This window comes from Pseudophryne corroboree, chromosome 2 (genome assembly GCF_028390025.1).
Source record: "Pseudophryne corroboree isolate aPseCor3 chromosome 2, aPseCor3.hap2, whole genome shotgun sequence".
NCBI lineage: Eukaryota > Metazoa > Chordata > Amphibia > Anura > Myobatrachidae > Pseudophryne > Pseudophryne corroboree.
In genome coordinates, this window is record NC_086445.1 from 984,434,156 (window position 1) to 984,457,790 (window position 23,635).

Below are 23,635 nucleotides of genomic sequence, written 5' to 3' on the forward strand. Positions count from 1 at the left end.
CCAGCGGGGCCCCACTGTCCTGAATGCGTTTCAGGAGAGTCACTGTAGTGACCAGGGGCATATCCCCCGAGAGGCCCTCCTGAATCTGAGTAGCCCAGGTATGAATGGCATGAGTCATCCAGCAACCAGCAATGACCGGTCTCTGAGACATACCCGCTGCTGTGTAGATAGACTTTAGTGTAGTCTCTATCTTCCTATCCAGAGGGTCCTTCATGGTGAAGGAGCCTGGGGCCGGCAGCACCGCTTTCTTGGATAGGCGCGAGACTGAAACGTCCACAGCCGGGGGTTCTTCCCAGAATTTTCTGCCTTCAGAAGCAAATGGGTAAGTGTGTAAAAACCTTTTTGACACTTGGTATTTTTTATCTGGATTTTTACAGGCTAACTTAAATAGGTCATCTAACTCAGCAGAATCAGGGAAAGTGACACTGGGCTTGTTCTGTGTGAAGAAAAACGACTGCTGTGACGCAGCGTCCTCTAGAGAGAATTTTAACACGTCCCGTATAGCTAAAATGAGGTGGTCAATACCCTGTGCAGAAGGGAAATCCCCAGTAATAGGTTCCAATTCCTCCCCCTCCTCCAGTATTTCCTCATCTGAATCTGAGAGTAAAGCAGGTAACCTACGTTTTTGTGGTCCTGAATTAGAGAGGGGGGTGCTGCTCTGCCCTTGCAGCCAGGTCTGCAACAGCCTGCTGTAATTGTTGAGTTTTTTTGAGCATTAGCAGTGAGCTGAGATGACATATCTGACATCATGTTTTTTATGGCACCTAGCCAGGAAGGCTCTTGACCCCCCCCCCCCCCCCCCCCCCCCAGTTCCCCCTCACTGAGCTGTGAGGACTGACTACATTGTTCACATGATAATGAACCAGACGTAGGAGGAAAGAATCTGGTGTGACATACACTGCATAATTGGTATTTTACCATGTTTACGGTAAACACACACACACACACACACATGTAATATGATAGCAAGCCTGCATAACTGTATGTTAGAGGAAGACAGAGAGAAGGGACCAGCACACTCAAGCTAAACAGTCCCAGTGAGGCTGCAAGCTGATATACCACTGTGAAACACCGGTGTTTTGTCCTTTTCAGGACACAGATTAGTGTACAATAGCGGCTCTCCCCCTTTACTACACCCCTGTACCAGTTTTCCTGAGTGTCTGGAGGAACTGTGTGTGCCTGCTGCTGCTGTAAGCAGAGGCAGGCACCAAAACGCTGCTGGTCCCGATCTGAGGAAGCTCCGCCCCCTGTAATGGCGTGGGAGTTTCAGCTATATTTATACTGGCTATAGTGGGTCCAACCCCAGGAGAGTCCGGTATGCCGCCCCCACGTTCTGCCACACCATGAACCAGGGGACCCCCTAGTGGGGCCCCCAGTTTGTACTCACAACTGCTGTCACCTTCAGGCTATCATTAGGGGTGTGCGGCGTGCTGTGATTGTGACCGCAAAGGCGCAGTGCCCCGCTGAACAACAACCTCTCAGGACGGTGGTCCTGCAGCGGGGAAGCGGCTCTGACACCTCGCAAGGCCAGTGACCGTCGCCATCCCCTAACTCCCACGGTGCAGGTATGCTGTTGCTCAAACAGCGTACCTAGAAAAAAAAAAAGATTTAAAAAGAAACTGAAGAAAACTCTCTGGAGCTGCAGAGCGTGCATCCTCTCCTGAGGGCACTTTTTTCTAAATTGCCTGTGGGAGGGGGCATAGAGGGGAGGAGCCAGCACACCCAGCTGAAGAAATTTAAAGGGCACCGGCTCTTTTGGACCCCGTCTATACCCCATACTAGATTCCCCCAATATACCTTATGGATGCTAGAGAAATGTTAAAAGTTTGTGTGGGGGCTACAGTGCCCCCACACAAACTTTTAACATTTTTGTTAAAAAGGTTTCAATGTGTCATCAAGCCATGCTTCTCAAAACCAGCCCTCAGGACACACCAACAGTGCATGTTTTCCAGGGTTGGCTGGTTTAAGCCACCTTGGTTTAAAACAAATGTTTTTCTATTTTATTTTTTATTATGCTGTGACTTCTTAAAAAAAAGCCTATTATACTAAAATTAAGAATTTACTTATCGGTAATTCTGTTTCTCGTAGTCCGTAGTGGATGCTGGGAACTCCGTAAGGACCATGGGGAATAGCGGGCTCCGAAGGAGGCTGGGCACTCTAGAAAGATCTTAGACTACCTGGTGTGCACTGGCTCCTCCCACTATGACCCTCCTCCAAGCCTCAGTTAGGTACTGTGCCCGGACGAGCGTACACAATAAGGAAGGATTTTGAATCCCGGGTAAGACTCATACCAGCCACACCAATCACACCGAACAACTCGTGATATGAAACACAGTTAACAGTATGAAACGATGGAGCCTCTCAACAGATGGCTCAACAATAACCCGATTTAGTTAACAATAACTATGTACAAGTATTGCAGATAGACCGCACTTGGGATGGGCGCCCAGCATCCACTACGGACTACGAGAAACAGAATTACCGGTAAGTAAATTCTTAATTTCTCTAACGTCCTAGTGGATGCTGGGAACTCCGTAAGGACCATGGGGATTATACCAAAGCTCCCAAACGGGCGGGAGAGTGCGGATGACTCTGCAGCACCGAATGAGAGAACTCCAGGTCCTCCTCAGCCAGGGTATCAAATTTATAGAATTTTGCAAACGTGTTTGCCCCTGACCAAGTAGCTGCTCGGCAAAGTTGTAAAGCCGAGACCCCTCGGGCAGCCGCCCAAGATGAGCCCACCTTCCTTGTGGAATGGGCATTGACAGATTTAGGCTGTGGCAGGCCTGCCACAGTATGTGCAAGCTGAATTGTACTACAAATCCAACGAGCAATAGTCTGCTTAGAAGCAGGAGCACCCAGCTTGTTGGGTGCATATAGGATAAACAGCGAGTCAGATTTTCTGACTCCAGCCGTCCTGGAAACATATATTTTCAGGGCCCTGACAACGTCTAGCAACTTGGAGTCCTCCAAATCCTTAGTAGCCGCAGGCACCACAATAGGCTGGTTCAGGTGAAACGCTGACACCACCTTAGGGAGAAACTGGGGACGAGTCCTCAATTCTGCCCTATCCATATGAAAAATCAGATAAGGGCTTTTACATGATAAAGCCGCCAATTCTGACACTCGCCTGGCTGATGCCAGGGCCAATAACATGACCACTTTCCACGTGAGATATTTCAGATCCACGGTTTTTAGTGGCTCAAACCAATGTGATTTTAAGAAATTCAACATCACGTTGAGATCCCACGGTGCCACAGGAGGCACAAATGGGGGCTGAATATGCAGCACTCCTTTCACAAATGTCTGAACTTCAGGTACTGAAGCTAGTTCCTTTTGAAAGAAAATCGACAGAGCCGAGATCTGTACTTTAATGGAGCCTAGTTTTAGGCCCATATTCACTCCTGCTTGCAGGAAATGCAGAAATCGACCCAGTTGAAATTCCTCTGTTGGGGCCTTTTTGGCCTCGCACCATGCAACATATTTCCGCCATATGCGGTGATAATGTTTTGCCGTAACATCTTTCCTGGCTTTAATAAGCGTAGGAATGACTTCCTCCGGAATGCCCTTTTCCTTCAGGATCCGGCGTTCAACCGCCATGCCGTCAAACGCAGCCGCGGTAAGTCTTGGAACAGACAGGGGCCCTGCTGTAGCAGGTCCTGTCTGAGCGGCAGGGACCAAGGGTCCTCTGAGATCACCTCTTGAAGTTCCGGGTACCACGCTCTTCTTGGCCAATCCGGAACCACGAGAATTGTGTTTACTCCTCGCTTTCTTATTATTCTCAGTACCTTTGGTATGAGAGGTAGAGGAGGGAACACATACACTGACCGGTACACCCACGGTGTCACTAGGGCGTCCACCGCTATCGCCTGAGGGTCTCTTGACCTGGCGCAATACTTCTCTAGTTTTTTGTTTATGCGGGACGCCATCATGTCCACCTGTGGACGACCCCATTGATTTACAATCATTTGGAAGACTTCTGGATGAAGTCCCCACTCTCCCGGGTGAAGGTCGTGCCTGCTGAGAAAGTCTGCTTCCCAGTTGTCCACTCCCGGGATGAACACTGCTGACAGTGCTAGTACATGATTCTCCGCCCATCGGAGAATTTTTGTGGCTTCTGCCATCGCCGTCCTGCTTCTTGTGCCGCCCTGTCGATTCACATGGGCGACTGCCGTGATGTTGTCTGACTGGATCAGCACCGGCTGGTGTAGGAGCAGGGATTTTGCTTGACTTAGGGCATTGTAAATGGCCCTTAGTTCCAGAATATTTATGTGAAGGGCAGTCTCCTGACTTGACCATAGTCCCTGGAAATTTCTTCCCTTTGTGACTGCCCCCCAGCCTCGTAGGCTGGCATCCGTGGTCACCAGGACCCAGTCCTGTATGCCGAATCTGCGGCCCTCCAGAAGATGAGCACTGTTCAGCCACCACAGAAGAGACACCCTGGTTCGTGGAGACAGGGTTATTAAACGATGCATTTGAAGATGCGATCCGGACCACTTGTCCAACAGGTTCCACTGAAAGATTCTGGCATGGAACCTGCCAAATGGAATTGCTTCGTAAGAAGCTACCATCTTTCCCAGGACTCGCGTGCAGTGATGCACCGATACCTGTTTTGGTTTTAGGAGGTCTCTGACTAGAGAAGACAACTCCCTGGCTTTCTCCTCCGGGAGAAACACTTTTTTCTGGGCCGTGTCCAGAATCATTCCCAGGAACATTAGACGTGTCGTGGGGACCAGCTGTGACTTTGGGATATTCAGAATCCAACCGTGCTGGCTCAGCACTTCCTGAGATAGTGCTACTCCCACTAACAACTGTTCCTTGGATCGTGCCTTTATTAGGAGATCGTCCAAGTATGGGATAATTAAAACTCCCTTTTTTCGAAGGAGTATCATCATTTCCGCCATAACCTTGGTAAATACCCTCGGTGCCGTGGAGAGTCCAAACGGCAGCGTCTGGAATTGGTAATGGCAATCCTGTACCACAAATCTGAGGTACTCCTGGTGAGAATTGTAAATGGGGACATGTAGGTAAGCATCCTTGATGTCCAGGGATACCATGTAATCCCCCTCGTCCAGGCTTGCAATAACCGCCCTGAGCGATTCCATCTTGAACTTGAATTTTTTTATGTATGTGTTCAAGGACTTCAAATTTAGAATGGGTCTCACCGAACCGTCCGGTTTCGGTACCACAAATAGTGTGGAATAGTAACCCCGGCCTTGTTGAAGTAGGGGTACCTTGATTATCACCTGCTGGGAATACAGCTTGTGAATTGCCGCTAGCACTGCCTCCCTGTCTGAGGGAGCAATCGGCAAGGCGGATTTTAGGAAACGGCGGGGTGGAATCGCCTCGAATTCCAGCCTGTATCCTTGAGATACTATTTGAAGGATCCAGGGATCCACCTGTGAGCGAACCCACTGATCGCTGAAATTCCTGAGGCGGGCCCCCACCGTACCCGGCTCCGCTTGTGAAGCCCCACTGTCATGCGGCGGACTTGGAAGAGGAAGCGGGGGAGGACTTTTGTTCCTGGGAACCTGCTGTTTGCTGCAGCCTTTTTCCCCTGCCTCTGCCTCTTGACAGAAAAGACCCTCCTTTTCCCCGCTTATTTTTCTGGGATCGAAAGGACTGAACCTGATAAAATGGCGCCTTCTTAGGCTGCGAGGGGACATGGGGTAAAAATGCTGACTTCCCAGACGTTGCTGTGGAAACTAGGTCGGAGAGACCATCCCCAAATAATTCCTCCCCTTTATAAGGCAAAACTTCCATGTGCCTTTTGGAATCTGCATCTCCAGTCCACTGGCGAGTCCATAAGCATCTCCTAGCAGAGATAGATAGTGCACTTACTTTAGATGCCAGCCGGCAGATTTCCCTCTGTGCATCTCTCATGTATAAGACTGAGTCTTTTATATGGTCAATTGTTAACAGGATCGTGTCTCTGTCTAGTGTGTCAATATTTTCTGACAGGTTATCTGACCATGCAGCGGCAGCACTGCACATCCAAGCTGACGCAATTGCTGGTCTGAGTATAATGCCTGAGTGTGTATATACAGACTTCAGGATCGCCTCCTGCCTTCTATCAGCAGGTTCCTTAAGGGCGGCCGTATCCTGGGACGGTAGTGCCACCTTTTTTGACAAACGTGTGAGCGCTTTATCCACCCTCGGGGGTGTTTCCCAACGTAACCTATCCTCTGGCGGGAAAGGGAACGCCATTAGTAATTTCTTAGGAATCACCAATTTCTTATCAGGGGAAGCCCACGCTTCTTCACATACTTCATTTAATTCATCTGACGGGGGAAAAACTACAGGTAGTTTTTTCTCCCCAAACATAATACCCTTTTTTGTGGTACCTGGATGTAAATCAGAAAATAAGAATTTACTTACCGATAATTCTATTTCTCGGAGTCCGTAGTGGATGCTGGGGTTCCTGAAAGGACCATGGGGAATAGCGGCTCCGCAGGAGACAGGGCACAAAAGTAAAGCTTTTACAGGTCAGGTGGTGTGTACTGGCTCCTCCCCCTATGACCCTCCTCCAGACTCCAGTTAGGTACTGTGCCCGGACGAGCGTACACAATAAGGGAGGATTTTGAATCCCGGGTAAGACTCATACCAGCCACACCAATCACACCGTAGAACTTGTGATCTAAACCCAGTTAACAGTATGATAACAGAGGAGCCTCTGAAAGATGGCTTCCTAAACAATAACCCGAATTAGTTAACAATAACTATGTACAAGTATTGCAGATAATCCGCACTTGGGATGGGCGCCCAGCATCCACTACGGACTCCGAGAAATAGAATTATCGGTAAGTAAATTCTTATTTTCTCTATCGTCCTAAGTGGATGCTGGGGTTCCTGAAAGGACCATGGGGATTATACCAAAGCTCCCAAACGGGCGGGAGAGTGCGGATGACTCTGCAGCACCGAATGAGAGAACTCCAGGTCCTCCTTTGCCAGGGTATCAAATTTGTAAAAATTTACAAACGTGTTCTCCCCTGACCACGTAGCTGCTCGGCAGAGTTGTAATGCCGAGACCCCTCGGGCAGCCGCCCAAGATGAGCCCACCTTCCTTGCGGAATGGGCCTTAACAGATTTAGGCTGTGGCAGGCCTGCCACAGAATGTACAAGTTGAATTTTGTTACAAATCCAACGAGCAATCGACTGCTTAGAAGCAGGTGCACCCAACTTGTTGGGTGCATACAGTATAAACAGCGAGTCAGATTTTCTGACTCCAGCCGTCCTTTAAATGTATATTTTTAAGGCTCTGACAACGTCCAACAACTTGGAGTCCTTCAAGTCGTCTGTAGCCGCAGGCACTACAATAGGCTGGTTCAGGTGAAACGCTGATACCACCTTAGGGAGAAAATGCGGACGCGTCCGCAGCTCTGCCCTATGTCGAATGGAAAATTAAATAAGGGCTTTTATAAAACAAAGCCGCCAGTTCAGATACTCTCCCGGCCGAAGCCAGGGCCAGTTAAATAGTCACTTTCCATGTGAGATATTTCAAATCCACATTCTTTAGTGGTTCAAACCAATTGGATTTGAGGAAATCTAAAACTACATTTAGATCCCACGGTGCCACCTTAGGCACCACAGGAGGCTGTATATGCAGTACTCCTTTGATAAAAATCTGGACCTCAGGGACTGAGGCCAATTCTTTTTGGAAGAATATTGATAGGGCCGAAATTTGAACCTTAATAGATCCCAATTTGAGACCCATAGACAATCCTGATTGCAGGAAATGTAGGAAAACGACCCAGTTGAAATTCCTCCATCGGAGCACTCCGCTGCTCGCACCACGCAACATATTTTTGCCAAATACGGCGATAATGCTTCGCGGTGACTTCCTTCCTTGCCTTTATCAAGGTAGGAATGACTTCTTCTGGAATGCCTTTTCCTTTTAGGATCTGGCATTCAAACGCCATGCCGTCAAACGCAGCCGCGGTAAGTCTTGAAAAAGACAAGTACCCTGCTGAAGCAGGTCCCTTCTCAGAAGTAGAGGCCACGTATCGTCCGTGACCATCTCTTGAAGTTCCGGGTACCAAGTCCTTCTTGGCCAATCCGGAGCCACTAGTCTTACTCCTCTTTGCCGTATAATCCTCAATACCTTTGGTATGAGAGGCAGAGGAGGAAACACATATACCGACTGGTACACCCAAGGTGTTACCAGCGCGTCCACAGCTATTGCCTGCGGATCTCTTGACCTGGCGCAATACCTGTCCAGTGTTTTGTTGAGGCGAGACGCCATCATGTCCACCATTGGTTTTACCCAACGGTTTAATAGCATGTGGAAAACTTCTGGATGAAGTCCCCACTCTCCCGGGTGAAGGTCGTGTCTGCTGAGGAAGTCTGCTTCCCAGTTGTCCACGCCCGGGATGAATACTGCTGACAGTGCTATCACGTGATTCTCCGCCAAGCGAAGGATCCTGGCAGCTTCTGCCATTGCCCTCCTGCTTCTTGTGCCGCCCTGTCTGTTTACATGGGCGACTGCCGTGATGTTGTCCGACTGGATCAACACCGGTCTTCCTTGAAGCAGAGGTTCCGCCTGGCTTAGAGCATTGTAGATTGCTCTTAGTTCCAGAATGCTTATGTGAAGAGACTTTTTCAGGCTCGACCACACTCCCTGGAAATTTCTTCCCTGTGTGACTGCTCCCCAGCCTCTCAGGCTGGCCTCCGTGGTCACCAGGATCCAATCCTGCATGCCGAATCTGCGGCCCTCCAATAGATGAGCCTCCTGCAACCACCACAGAAGGGATACCCTTGTCCTCGGCGACAGGGTTATCCGCAGGTGCATCTGAAGATGCGACCCTGACCATTTGTCCAACAGATCCCTTTGCATGGAATCTGCCGAAAGGGATTGCTTCGTAAGAAGCTACCATTTTTTCCCAGGACTCTTGTGCATTGATGTACAGACACCTTTCCTGGTTTTAGGAGGTTCCTGACCAGGTCAGATAACTCCTTGGCTTTTTCTTCGGGAAGAAAAACCTTTTTCTGAACTGTGTCCAGAATCATCCCCAGGAACAGCAGACGAGTTGTCGGCATTAATTGGGATTTTGGAATATTCAGAATCCATCCGTGCTGCTTTAGCACCTCTTGAGATAGTGCTAAACCCATCTCTAGCTGTTCTCTGGACCTTGCCCTTATTAGGAGATCGTCCAAGTATGGGATAATTAATACGCCTTTTCTTCGAAGAAGAAATATTATCTCGGCCATTACCTTTGTAAAGACCCGAGGTGCCGTGGACAAACCAAACGGCAGCGTCTGAAACTGATAGTGACAGTTTTGTACAACGAACCTGAGGTACCCCTGGTGTGAGGGGTAATTGGAACGTGGAGATACGCATCCTTGATGTCCAAGGATACCATAAAGTCCCCTTCTTCCAGGTTCGCTATCACTGCTCTGAGTGACTCCATCTTGAACTTGAACTTCTTTATGTACAGGTTCAAGGACTTCAGATTTAGAATAGGCCTTACCAAGCCATCCGGCTTCGGTACCACAAAAAGAGTGGAATAATACCCCTTCCCTTGTTGTAGAAGAGGTACCTTGACTATCACCTGCTGAGAATACAGCTTGTGAATGGCTTCCAAAACCGTCTCCCTTTCTGAGGGGGACGTTGGTAAAGCAGACTTCAGGAAACGGCGAGGTGGCTCTGTCTCTAATTTCAACCTGTACCCCTGAGATATTATCTGCAGGATCCAGGGATTTACCTGCGAGTGAGCCCACTGCGCGCTGTAATTCTTGAGACGACCGCCTACCGCCCCCGAGTCCGCTTGCGAAGCCCCAGCGTCATGCTGAGGCTTTTGTAGAAGCCGGGGAGGGCTTCTGTTCCTGGGAAGGAGCTGCCTGTTGCTGTCTCTTCCCTCGTCCTCTGCCTCGTGGCAGATATGAATAGCCCTTTGCTCTCTTATTTTTAAAGGAACGAAAGGGCTGCGTTGAAAGGTCGGTGCCTTTTTCAGTTGGGGAGTGACTTGAGGTAGAAAGGTGGATTTCCCGGCCGTAGCCGTGGCCACCAAATCCGATAGACCGACCCCAAATAACTCCTCTACGCATCGCCTGTCCACTGTCGTGTCCATAAAGCTCTTCTGGCCGAAATGGACATAGCACTTACCCGTGATGCCAGTGTGCAGATATCTCTCTGTGCATCACGCATATAAAGAAATGCATCCTTTATTTGTTCTAACGACAGTAAAATATTGTCCCTGTCCAGGGTATCAATATTTTCGATCAGGGACTCTGACCAAACTACCCCAGCACTGCACATCCAGGCAGTCGCAATAGCTGGTCGTAGTATAACACCTGCATGTGTGTATATACCTTTTTGGATATTTTCCATCCTCCTATCTGATGGATCTTTAAGTGCGGCCGTCTCAGGAGAGGGTAACGCCACTTGTTTTGATGATCGTGTTAGCGCTTTGTCCACCCTAGGAGGTGTTTCCCAGCGCTCCCTAACCTCTGGCGGGAAAGGGTATAAAGCCAATAACTTCTTTGAAATTAGCAGTTTTTTATCGGGGCACCCCACGCTTCATCACACACGTCATTTAATTCTTCTGATTCGGTAAAAACTACTGGTAGTTTTTTCACACCCCACATAATACCCTGTTTAGTGGTACCTGTAGTATCAGCTAAATGTAACATCTCCTTTATTGCCAAAATCATATAACGTGTGGCCCTACTGGAAAATACGGTTGATTCGTCACCTTCACCACCGGAATCAGTGCCTGTGTCTGGGTCTGTGTCGACCGACTGAGGCAAGGGGCGTTTTACAGCCCCTGACGGTGTTTGAGGCGCCTGGACAGGCACTAATTGAGTGTCCGGCCGCCTCATGTCGGCAAACGACTGCTTAAGCGAGTTGACGCTATCCCGTAATTCCACAAATAAAGGCATCCATTCTGGTGTCGACCCCCTAGAAGGTGACATCCTCATATTTGGCAATTGCTCCGCCTCCACACCAATAACGTCCTCATACATGTCGACACACACGTACCGACACACAGCAGACACACAGGGAATGCTCTATACGAAGACAGGACCCACTAGCCCTTTGGGGAGACAGAGGGAGAGTCTGCCAGCACACACCAAAAAGCGCTATATATGACAGGGATAGCCTTATGATTAAGTGCTCCCTTATAGCTGCTTTTATATTAATATATTGCCATTTATTTTGCCCCCCCTCTCTGTTATACCCTGTTTCTGTAGTGCAGTGCAGGGGAGAGACCTGGGAGCCTTCCTGACCAGCGGAGCTGTGACAGAAAATGGCGCCGTGTGCTGAGGAGATAGGCCCCGCCCCTTTTCCGGCGGGCTCGTCTCCCGCTATTTAGTACATTTAGGCAGGGGTAAATATCTCCATATAGCCTCTGGGGCTATATGTGAGGTATTTTTAGCCTTTTTAAAGGTTTTCATTTGCCTCCCAGGGCGCCCCCCCCCCAGCGCCCTGCACCCTCAGTGACTGCCGTGTGAAGTGTGCTGAGAGGAAAATGGCGCACAGCTGCAGTGCTGTGCGCTACCTTAAGAAGACTGCAGGAGTCTTCAGCCGCCGATTCTGGACCTCTTCTTGCTTCAGCATCTGTGAGGGGGCCGGCGGCGTGGCTCCGGTGACCATCCAGGCTGTACCTGTGATCGTCCCTCTGGAGCTTCATGTCCAGTAGCCAAGAAGCCAATCCATCCTGCACGCAGGTGAGTTCACTTCTTCTCCCCTCTGTCCCTCGTTGCAGTGATCCTGTTGCCAGCAGGAATCACTGTAAAATAAAAAACCTAAGCTAAACTCTCTAAGCAGCTCTTTATGAGAGCCACCTAGAATTGCACCCTTCTCGGCCGGGCACAAAAATCTAACTGGAGTCTGGAGGAGGGTCATAGGGGGAGGAGCCAGTACACACCACCTGACCTGTAAAAGCTTTACTTTTGTGCCCTGTCTCCTGCGGAGCCGCTATTCCCCATGGTCCTTTCAGGAACCCCAGCATCCACTTAGGACGATAGAGAAATATTTAACACCTCTTTCATTGCCTCAATCATGCAGCGAATGGCCTTAACGGGCATTAAATTTGACTCATCGTCGTCGACACTGGCGTCAGTATCCGTGTCGACATCTACTTGTGCCACCTGAGATAACGGGCGTTTTAGAGCCCCTGATGACTTTTGAGACCCTTGGACAGGCACGAGCTGAAGACTCGGCTGTCCCACAGTCGGCATGTCGTCAAATATTTTATGTAAGGAGTCTATACGTGCACTCATTTCTTGCCATAATACCATCCACTCAGGTGTCTGCCCCGCAGGGGGTGACATCTCTGCTAAAGGCATCTGCTCCCCCTCCACATCATTATCCTCCTCAAACATGTCGACACAGCCGTACCGACACACTCCACACACACAGGGAATGCTCAAATAGAGGACAGGACCCACAAAAGCCCTTTGGGGGGACAGAGTAAGAGTATGCCAGCACACACCAGAGCGCTATATATATATACAGGGACTAACTGAGTTATGTCCCTAATAGCTGCTTATACTGTATACAGTGCCAATTTAGTGCCCCCCTCTCTTTTCCCTCTTACTGTACTGTAGAAATGCAGGGAAGAGCCAGGGAGCTTCCTTCCAGCCGAGCTGTGAGGGAAAAATGGCGCCAGTGTGCTGAGGAGATAGGCTCCGCCCCTTTTTCGCGGCCTATTCTCCCGCTTTTTTGGGGATTCTGGCAGGGGTATTTACCTCATATATAGCCCCTGGGGCTATATATTGAGGTATTTTAGCCAGCCAAGGTGTTTTTATTGCTGCCTCAGGGCGCCCCCCCCCAGCGCCCTGCACCCTCAGTGATCGAAGTGTGAAGTGTGTATGAGGAGCAATGGCGCACAGCTGCAGTGCTGTGCGCTACCTTGGTGAAGACCGGATGTCTTCATGCCGCCGATTTTCCGGACCATCTTCCTGCTTCTGGCTCTGTAAGGGGGACGGCGGAGCGGCTCCGGGACCGAACATCAAGGCTGGGCCTGCGGTCGATCCCTCTGGAGCTAATGGTGTCCAGTAGCCTAAGAAGCCCAATCCGGCTGCAAGCAGGCGAGTTCGCTTCTTCTCCCCTTAGTCCCTCGCTGCAGTGAGCCTGTTGCCAGCAGGTCTCACTGAAAAAAAACAAATTCTAAGACTATAACTTTCTAAGAGCTCAGGAGAGCCCCTAGTGTGCATCCAACCTCGGCCGGGCACGAAATCTAACTGAGGCTTGGAGGAGGGTCATAGTGGGAGGAGCCAGTGCACACCAGGTAGTCTAAGATCTTTCTAGAGTGCCCAGCCTCCTTCGGAGCCCGCTATTCCCCATGGTCCTTACGGAGTTCCCAGCATCCACTAGGACGTTAGAGAAAAATAGTGTTTTTGCTTTATTCAAAATGTTTAATGCCGGTGGCATGCCCTCTACTAATACTTAACTCCTCCTTTTTGTGTGTGTTTCTCTGAAAAGTGCGTTTTCATTCTCCATTACTATTCAGATGTATTTAACTATAGGAAGTAATAAGTAGGACTAATGCTTAACATTAACTTGTTCATATTTTCAATTTCATCTATTTCTGAGTGTACATTGTATGTATTAATATGTTTAGTTGATCTACATATATTCAGATGTAATAGGAATAATAAGCTGTAAAATATAGCTTTTATGGAAAGATGTAAAATAAACCAAATCTAAGTCTAATAACATTATTAGGGGGGGAATTCAATTGTTTTGCGTGCCCAATCTTCCGTCTAAAGTGATGGGAAATCGCGGGACACAATTCAATTGGGGGTTTTTTTCACGCTGATCGCTGACCCAAAAAGGTCGTGTTTAGCTGCGTAAAGCAGCTTAACCCGACCAAATTAATAAATGTGATGCAAAAAGTCCCGTTTGAGCGCTTAAAAGGGTCACTTTTTGCGCATTTCAGTTTGCACCCCTCTATATTGTTTTGTTTCGGAGTTCAAGGGAGAACGGGATTACCCTCGCGTTGTTTGCACATCATCTAGTGTGTACCTAGATTAAGTCCAGGCGGCGCATCTGTTGGTGTAGAACAAGCTGTGCTACTGTAGCTCCATAGCGTTATTATCAGAGTGCGGCGCAGCTAGGGGTGAGCACTGCTTTTCTCTAAATACACCAAAACATTATTACACACACTGTGCTGTGTTATTCAGATATTACATTGTACTTCTACCTGATAAATGAGTGACGTCAGGTGGCTGGGCGCACAGCTGAAAGACGGTAAGGAGCAGGTCCTCCGCTGATGGCATCTGCAAGCAGCCTTTTACAGAGCTGAAGAAGTTGGAGGCAACGTCGCAGATAAAGGACACGGACTGCTCAATGTCACCGGCTTCAGAGAGGTCTTTGGCTGCAGTCAGGGCGCAGTGAAGTTTATCAATCACCTTCTCCATGTAGGTTTCTGCAATCAAGGATTCTAAAAAACAAACAAAAAAAAAACAACAATTGTTCATCCGATATAATTGCACAGATACAATCCTAAGCAAGAAAAATATACAGGTTTTCCCTAGCACACCAAGGGGTATTAGCAAAAAGATTTGAACTCTACATGGTAGATCTTAGTTATATATATTTGCAAAGATATGGTAAGCCTCCAGGCCAACGTCACGGCATCTCTGATACTGGAGGTCCCTACACTGCATGATAACAGTACCCACTGGGCCACATAATTGTCTACTGTAAAGCCACATGATAATAGTACTTACAAAAATATATCTAAAATGAGAGCCAACTTACCGGGAGTCACCCTTGGATCCTCCAAATGCAACTACAAGAACCAGCATGCTCTCCAAATGCTGGTCCCATCTGTGGCTCTCACAACTGTATTTGGAGAGCATTGACACTGAAGCTTGGCCTGGAGGCTTAATCAAATGGTCTTGTAGTACCATTGACATTGAAGCCTTGACGTTGGCCTGGAGGCTTAATCGTATCTTTTCAAATATACAGTACCAGTCAAAAGTTTGGACACACCTTCTCATTCAATGGTTTTTATTTATTTTAATTATTTTCTACATTGTATATTAATATTGAAGACATCAAAACTATGAAAGAACACATATGGAAGTATGCCGTAAACAAAAAAGTGTTAAATCAAAATATGTTTTATATTTTAGATTCCTCAAAGTAGCCCCCTTTTGTTTTGATGACAGCTTTGCACACTCTTGGCATTCTCTCAAGCAGCTTCATGAGGTAGTCTCCTGGAATGGTTTTCCAACAGTCTTGAAGGAGTTCCCAGAGGTGCTGAGCACTTGTTGACTGCTTTTCCTTCACTCTACGGTCCAACTCATCCCAAACCATCTCAATTGGGTTTAGGTCGGGTGATTGTGGAGACTGCAAAAAAACCACCTGCGTGCGATCAGGTCTGATTCACCCCCACTAAGCGTATGCTTAATAGTTTTTTTCCCAACAGCTGTTCGTTTGCTAAATGGTCACAAAGAACAGGGCTATTTTGAATGAAATATGTTCACCGTTTGTTCCACTGTACAGGGTGCTCCTATGTTAATTTTATTGACATTTCATTGTCGTCTTGTTAATGACAAATAAAGTATTGTATTTTATGGTTTTAAAATATATATTTTTTTACTCACAATGGGGGCTATGTATCAAACATTTGAGAGAGAGAGAAAGTGAAGTTGCATTAGTGACCAATCAGCGCCTGTCATTTCATAGAGTGTTCTAGGTAAATGAAAACTAGAACTTGATTTGTTTATCGGCAAATAACAGTATCCACTTTATCCCTCTCCAATGTTTGATACATCTCCCCCTACTGTTTGCAAGAGTAACAAAATAAATTGTCATTATAATTTCTACATTATAACTTGATTGTAATTGTCCCAAGTTATGTCACTGCTGAGAATGAAAAAATAAGAATTTACTTACCGATAATTCTATTTCTCGTAGTCCGTAGTGGATGCTGGGGACTCCGTCAGGACCATGGGGAATAGCGGCTCCGCAGGAGACAGGGCACAAAAGTAAAAGCTTTAGGATCAGGTGGTGTGCACTGGCTCCTCCCCCTATGACCCTCCTCCAAGCCTCAGTTAGGATACTGTGCCCGGACGAGCGTACACAATAAGGAAGGATTTTGAATCCCGGGTAAGACTCATACCAGCCACACCAATCACACTGTACAACCTGTGATCTGAACCCAGTTAACAGCATGATAACAGCGGAGCCTCTGAAAAGATGGCTCACAACAATAATAACCCGATTTTTGTAACAATAACTATGTACAAGTATTGCAGACAATCCGCACTTGGGATGGGCGCCCAGCATCCACTACGGACTACGAGAAATAGAATTATCGGTAAGTAAATTCTTATTTTCTCTGACGTCCTAAGTGGATGCTGGGGACTCCGTCAGGACCATGGGGATTATACCAAAGCTCCCAAACGGGCGGGAGAGTGCGGATGACTCTGCAGCACCGAATGAGAGAACTCCAGGTCCTCCTCAGCCAGGGTGTGCCCCTGACCAAGTAGCAGCTCGGCAAAGTTGTAAAGCCGAGACCCCTCGGGCAGCCGCCCAAGATAAGCCCACCTTCCTTGTGGAATGGGCATTTACATATTTTGGCTGTGGCAGGCCTGCCACAGAATGTGCAAGCTGAATTGTACTACACATCCAACTAGCAATCGTCTGCTTAGAAGCAAGAGCACCCATTTTTTTGGGGTGCCTACATGATAACAGCAAGTCAGTTTTCCTGACTCCAGCCGTCCTGGAAACCTATATTTTCAGGACCCTGACAACATCTAGCAACTTGGAGTCCTCCAAGTCCCTAGTAGCCGCAGGTACCACAATAAGTTGGTGCAGGTGAAACGCTGACACCACCTTAGGGAGAAACTGGGGACGAGTCCGCAGCTCTGCCCTGTCCGAATGGACAATCAGATATGGGCTTTGTGAGACAAAGCCGCCAATTCTGACACTCGCCTGGCCGAGGCCAGGGCCAACAGCATGGTCACTTTCCATGTGAGATATTTCAAATCCACAGATTTGAGCGGTTTAAACCAATGTTTGACAGGGCCGAAATTTGAACCTTAATTGTGCGGTCACCTCCTTCCTGGCTTTGACCAGGGTAGGAATGACATCTTCCGGAATGCCTTTTTCCCTTAGGATCCGGCGTTCCACCGCCATGCCGTCAAACGCAGCCGCGGTAAGTCTTGGAACAGACATGGTACTTGCTGAAGCAAGTCCCTTCTTAGCGGCAGAGGCCATGAGTCCTCTGTGAGCATTTCTTGAAGTTCCGGGTACCAAGTCCTTCTTGGCCAATCCGGAGCCACGAGTATAGTTCTTACTCCTCTACGTCTTATAATTCTCAGTACCTTGGGTATGAGAAGCAGAGGAGGGAACACATACACCGACTGGTACACCCACGGTGTTGCCAGAACGTCCACAGCTATTGCCTGAGGGTCTCTTGACCTGGCGCAATACTTGTCCAGTTTTTTGTTCAGGCGGGACGCCATCATGTCCACCTTTGGTCTTTCCCAACGGTTCACAATCATGTGGAAGACTTCCCGATGAAGTCCCCACTCTCCCGGGTGGATGTCGTGCCTGCTGAGGAAGTCTGCTTCCCAGTTGTCCACTCCCGGAATGAACACTGCTGACAGTGTTATCACATGATTTTCCGCCCAGCGAAGAATCCTTGCAGTTTCTGCCATTGCCCACCTGCTTCTTGTGCCGCCCTGTCTGTTTACGTGGGCGACTGCCGTGATGTTGTCCCACTGGATCAATACCGGCTGACCTTGAAGCAGAGGTCTTGCTAAGCTTAGAGCATTGTAAATTGCCCTTAGCTCCAGTATATTTATGTGGAGAGAAGTCTCCAGACTATATCACACTCCCTGGAAATTTTTTCCCTGTGTGACTGCTCCCCAGCCTCTCAGGCTGGCATCCGTGGTCACCAGGACCCAGTCCTGAATGCCGAATCTGCGGCCCTTTAATAGATGAGCACTCTGCAGCCACCGCAGAAGAAACACCCTTGTCCTTGGAGACAGGGTTATCCGCTGATGCATCTGAAGATGCGATCCGGACCATTTTTCCAGCAGATCCCACTGAAAAGTTCTTGCGTGAAATCTGCCGAATGGAATCGCTTCGTAAGAAGCCACCATTTTTCCCAGGACCCTTGTGCAATGATGCACTGACACTTTTCCTGGTTTTAGGAGGTTCCTGACTAGCTCGGATAACTCCCTGGCTTTCTTCTCCGGGAGAAACACCCTTTTCTGGACTGTGTCCAGAATCATCCCTAGGAACAGTAGACGTGTCGTCGGAAACAGCTGCGATTTTGGAATATTTAGAATCCACCCGTGCTGTCGTAGAACTACTTGAGATAGTGCTACTCCGACCTCCAACTGTTCTCTGGACCTTGCCCTTATCAGGAGATCGTCCATTTTCTTTGAAGAATCATCATTTCGGCCATTACCTTGGTAAAGACCCGGGGTGCCGTGGACAATCCAAACGGCAGCGTCTGAAACTGATAGTGACAGTTCTGTACCACGAACCTGAGGTACCCTTGGTGAGAAGGGCAAATTTGGGACATGGAGGTAAGCATCCCTGATGTCCAGGGACACCATATAGTCCCCTTCTTCCTGGTTCGCTATCACTGCTCTGAGTGACTCCATCTTGATTTGAACCTTTGTATGTAAGTGTTCAAATATTTCAGATTTAGAATAGGTCTCACCGAGCCGTCTGGCTTCAGTACCACAATATAGTGTGGAATAATACCCCTTTCCTTGTTGTAGGAGGGGTACTTTGATTATCACCTGCTGGGAATACAGCTTGTGAATTGTTTCCAATACTGCCTCCCTGTCGGAGGGAGACGTTGGTAAAGCAGACTTCAGGAACCTGCGAGGGGGAGACGTCTCGAATTTCCAATCTGTACCCCTGGGATACTACTTGTAGGCTCCAGGGGTCCACTTGCGAGTGAGCCCACTGCGTGCTGAAACTCTTGAGACGACCCCCCACCGCACCTGAGTCCGCTTGTACAGCCCCAGCGTCATGCTGAGGACTTGATAGAAGCGGTGGAGGGCTTCTGTTCCTGGGAATGGGCTGCCTGCTGCAGTCTTCTTCCCTTTCCTCTATCCCTGGGCAGATATGACTGGCCTTTTGCCCGCTTGCCCTTATGGGGACGAAAGGACTGAGGCTGAAAAGACGGTGTCTTTTTCTGCTGAGATGTGACTTGGGGTAAAAAAGGTGGATTTTCCAGCTGTTGCCGTGGCCACCAGGTCCGATGGACCGACCCCAAATAACTCCTCCCCTTTATACGGCAATACTTCCATGTGCCGTTTGGAATCTGCATCACCTGACCACTGTCGTGTCCATAAACATCTTCTGGCAGATATGGACATCGCACTTACTCTTGATGCCAGAGTGCAAATATCCCTCTGTGCATCTCGCATATATAGAAATGCATCCTTTAAATGCTCTATAGTCAATAAAATACTGTCCCTGTCAAGGGTATCAATATTTTCAGTCAGGGAATCCGACCAAGCCACCCCAGCGCTGCACATCCAGGCTGAGGCGATCGCTGGTCGCAGTATAACACCAGTATGTGTGTATATACTTTTTAGGATATTTTCCAGCCTCCTATCAGCTGGCTCCTTGAGGGCGGCCGTATCTGGAGACGGTAACGCCACTTGTGATAAGCGTGTGAGCGCCTTATCCACCCTAAGTAGTGTTTCCCAACGCGCCCTAACTTCTGGCGGGAAAAGGTATACCGCCAATAATTTTCTATCGGGGGAAACCCACGCATCATCACACACTTCATTTAATTTATCTGATTCAGGAAAAACTACAGGTAGTTTTTTCACACTCCACATAATACCCTTTTTTGTGGTACTTGTAGTATCAGAAATATGTAACACCTCCTTCATTGCCCTTAACATGTAACGTGTGGCCCTAAAGGAAAATACGTTTGTTTCTTCACCGTCGACACTGGAGTCAGTGTCCGTGTCTGTGTCGACCGACTGAGGTAAATGGGCGTTTTAAAGCCCCTGACGGTGTTTGAGACGCCTGGACAGGTACTATTTTGTTTGCCGGCCGTCTCATGTCGTCAACCGACCTTGCAGCGTGTTGACATTATCACGTAATTCCCTAAATAAGCCATCCATTCCGGTGTCGACTCCCTAGAGAGTGACATCACCATTACAGGCAATTGCTCCGCCTCCTCACCAACATCGTCCTCATACATGTCGACACACATGTACCGACACACAGCACACACACAGGGAATGCTCTGATAGAGGACAGGACCCCACTAGCCCTTTGGGGAGACAGAGGGAGAGTTTGCCAGCACACACCAAAACGCTATAATTATACAGGGACAACCTTTATATAAGTGTTTTCCCTTATAGCATCTTAATATATAATCATATCGCCAAATAAGTGCCCCCCCTCTCTGTTTTAACCCTGTTTCTGTAGTGCAGTGCAGGGGAGAGCCTGGGAGCCTTCCCACCAGCAGTTCTGTGAGGGAAAATAGGATTTTGGTACTTACCAGGTAAATCCTTTTCTTTGAATCCATAGGGGGCACTGGAGTACTCTTAGGGATATGGACGGCTTCCACCGGAAGAAGGCACTGAATAAATTAATTTTTGAGACTACTCCTCCCCTCCATATCCTCGAGCACTTCAGTGTTTTTTACTGAGCCGACCAGGATCGATAGAGAGATTGACAAAAGGAGAATTACCTATAATCTCACGGACAACAATAAAGTTGACACAAAACGTAACAGACAACTAAACAGTTGACACCCTAACTGATTAACCTTTGTTAAATTTAAACCAGTCGTGAAAGTGTGTTACCATAAGAACCACTGAACTTCCTAAAACAGATAAACTGCTCTGGGTGGGCGTCCAGTGCCCCCTATGGATTCAAAGAAAAGGATTTACCTGGTAAGTACCAAAATCCTATTTTCTTTTTCATCCACTAGGGGTCACTGGAGTACTCTTGGGATGTACCAAAGTTTCCTCCGTGGCGGGAGAGCTGTTTGGCACCTGTAACACTAAACGGGCAAAGCTAGATGCTGATGCCGCGAACGTATCAAACTTGTAAAAGCGCACAAACGTGTGCACTGAAGACCAAGTAGCCGCACGGCAAAGCTGTGTCGTAGAAGCCCCATTACTCGCTGCCCATGACGTTCCCACAGAACGTGTGGAATGAGCTGTTACTGATGTAGGTGGCTGTAACCTAGCATGAAGGTAAGCCTGACGTATGGTCAGTTTGATCCATCTGGATAAGGTCTGCTTAGAGGCTGGCCAACCCCTCTTAGCCGCATCATAGAGAACAAACAACGTATCCGTCTTACGAACCGTAGACGTTCGGGATACATAGACGCGTAATGCGCGAACCACATCCAACGTTTCAGCATTCTCTGTTAATACCGGAACTACTATTGGTTGATTGATGTGAAAAGACGACACTACCTTTGGTAGAAAAGCGGGATTCGTCCGAAGTTCCGCTCTGTCATCATGAAAAACTAAATACGGTGACTTGCACGACAAGGCACCCAGATCTGAAACACGCCTAGCCGAAGCTAAGGCTAAAAGAAAAATCGTTTTCCAAGTGAGAAATTTAATATCCACTTGTTGTAAGGGTTCAAAGTAATCGGACTGTAAGAAATCTAAAACCAGATTCAAGTCCCATGGTGCTGTAGGTGGAATGAAAGGAGGCTGTATCCTCATTACACCCTGTAGAAACGTATGTATTGACGGCAACGAGGCCAATTTCCTTTGAAAGTAAATTGACAACGCAGATACCTGCACCTTTAGTGTGGAAAGACGTAGTCCTCCATCTAACCCCATCTGTAAAAATAACAAAAGACGGGATAAATTAAAAGATGATGTCGGAAACTTCCGAGCTTCACACCAACCTATATAAGTACGCCAGATTCTGTAATAATGAGCTGCCGTAACCGGCTTCCTAGCTCGTACCATGGTTGGTATAACAGACTCCGGAATGCCCTCTCTTCTCAAGATGGCCTTCTCAACAGCCACCCCGTCAAACGCAGCCGCGCTAAATCGGGGTAAAGGAACGGACCTTGTTGTAACAGGTCCGGACGTAGTGGGAGTGGCCACGGATCGTCTGCGAGTAAACCGAGGAGATCCGAGAACCAAGTTCTCCGAGGCCAATGAGGCGCTATTAGTATGACTGTGACGGACCCTCTCTTGATCCGTTTTAGCAACAGCGGGAGCAGCGGAAACGGTGGAAACAGATACACGAGGCTGTACGGCCACGCGGCTGTGAGAGCATCCACCGCCACTGCCCTTGGATCTCTTGTTCTGGACACATATCGTGACACCTGATGATTGTGGCGGGATGCCATCAGATCCACCTGAGGGTAACCCCACCTCTGGATCAACATCTGAAACACTTCTGGATTTAATGCCCACTCTCCTGGATGAAAATCCCGACGACTGAGAAAATCTGCCTCCCAGTTGTCCACTCCCGGAATGAACACTGCCGACAATATCACCTGGTGATATTCGGCCCATCTGAGGATCCGAGCTACTTCCCGCATTGCCATGCGGCTTCTCGTTCCTCCTTGTTTGTTTATGTATGCGACTGCCGTCGCATTGTCTGACTGCACCTGAACAGTCTGAAAACGAAACATGTACACTGCTTGTCTTAGAGCATTGTAAATCGCCCTGAGTTCCAGAACATTTATGGATAGCGATCTTTCGTGATCTGCCCAGAGGCCCTGGAGCCGATAACTCTGAACTACAGCTCCCCAACCTCTGAGACTTGCGTCTGTTGACAGAATTATCCAATTCACGACGCCGAATCGTCTCCCTGCAAATAGATTGTGTATTTTTAACCACCAGAGAAGAGACACCCTGACTTGTGGCGACAATCTCACCCTGTGGTGCATCTGCAGATGTGATCCCGACCATTGCGCTAACACCTCCAGTTGAAACGGACGTGAGTGAAATCTTCCGAACTGAAGTGCTTCGAAAGCCGCCACCATTGTGCCTAAAAGGCGAATGCACAAATGTACTGAGACTGTGCGTGGCTTGAGCACTAATTGCACCAGATGACGAATGACCTGTACTTTCTGTTGTGGCAGGTAAACCTTTTGATTTACTGTATCGAGAATCATCCCTAGGAATTGAAGTCGTTGACACGGAATTAGATGTGATTTCTTTAAACTGACTATCCAACCGTGCTGAACTAGTACATTGTACGTTAGCAAAGCATGCTGGAGAAGCAATTGTTGAGACGGAGCCTTTATGAGTAGATCGTCCAAATACGGAACAATTATTACTCCTAGGGACCTGAGATGAGCTATCATCACGGACATTACCTTGGTGAATACCCGAGGCGCTGATGAGAGGCCAAACGGCAGAGCCTGAAACTGGTAATGGTCTCGCCTTATTGCAAACCTTAAGAAACTCTGGTGAGGTGGCCAAATCGGAATGTGTAAGTACGCATCTTTGAGATCCAGTGCAATCATGAATTCCTGTGGCTCTAACCCTGCAATTACTGACCTGAGAGATTCCATCTTGAATCTGTGGTAAGTGACGTAATGATTGAGACCTTTTAGGTTCAATATTGGCCTGACTGAGCCATCTGGTTTTGGTACCAGAAACAGACTGGAATAATAACCCTGCCCCTGTTCCTGCACGGGGACCGGAATTACAACTGCAGCATTCAGCAGAGACTGAATGGCAACCTGCAGAACTGCTT

At 48.2% G+C, this 23,635-nt stretch overlaps 1 protein-coding gene across 1 annotated transcript in view; it reads right to left on the reverse strand.

Annotated features, from left to right (window-relative positions):
* The window catches only part of LTN1 (listerin E3 ubiquitin protein ligase 1), a 179,649-nt gene that overhangs the window by 87,392 nt on the left and 68,622 nt on the right, over positions 1–23,635 (reverse strand). Inside the window, exon 13 of the mRNA XM_063956390.1 lies at positions 14,148–14,387. Within this exon, the coding sequence (XP_063812460.1) occupies positions 14,148–14,387 (240 nt within the window). The remainder of the gene's footprint in view (positions 1–14,147; positions 14,388–23,635) is intronic.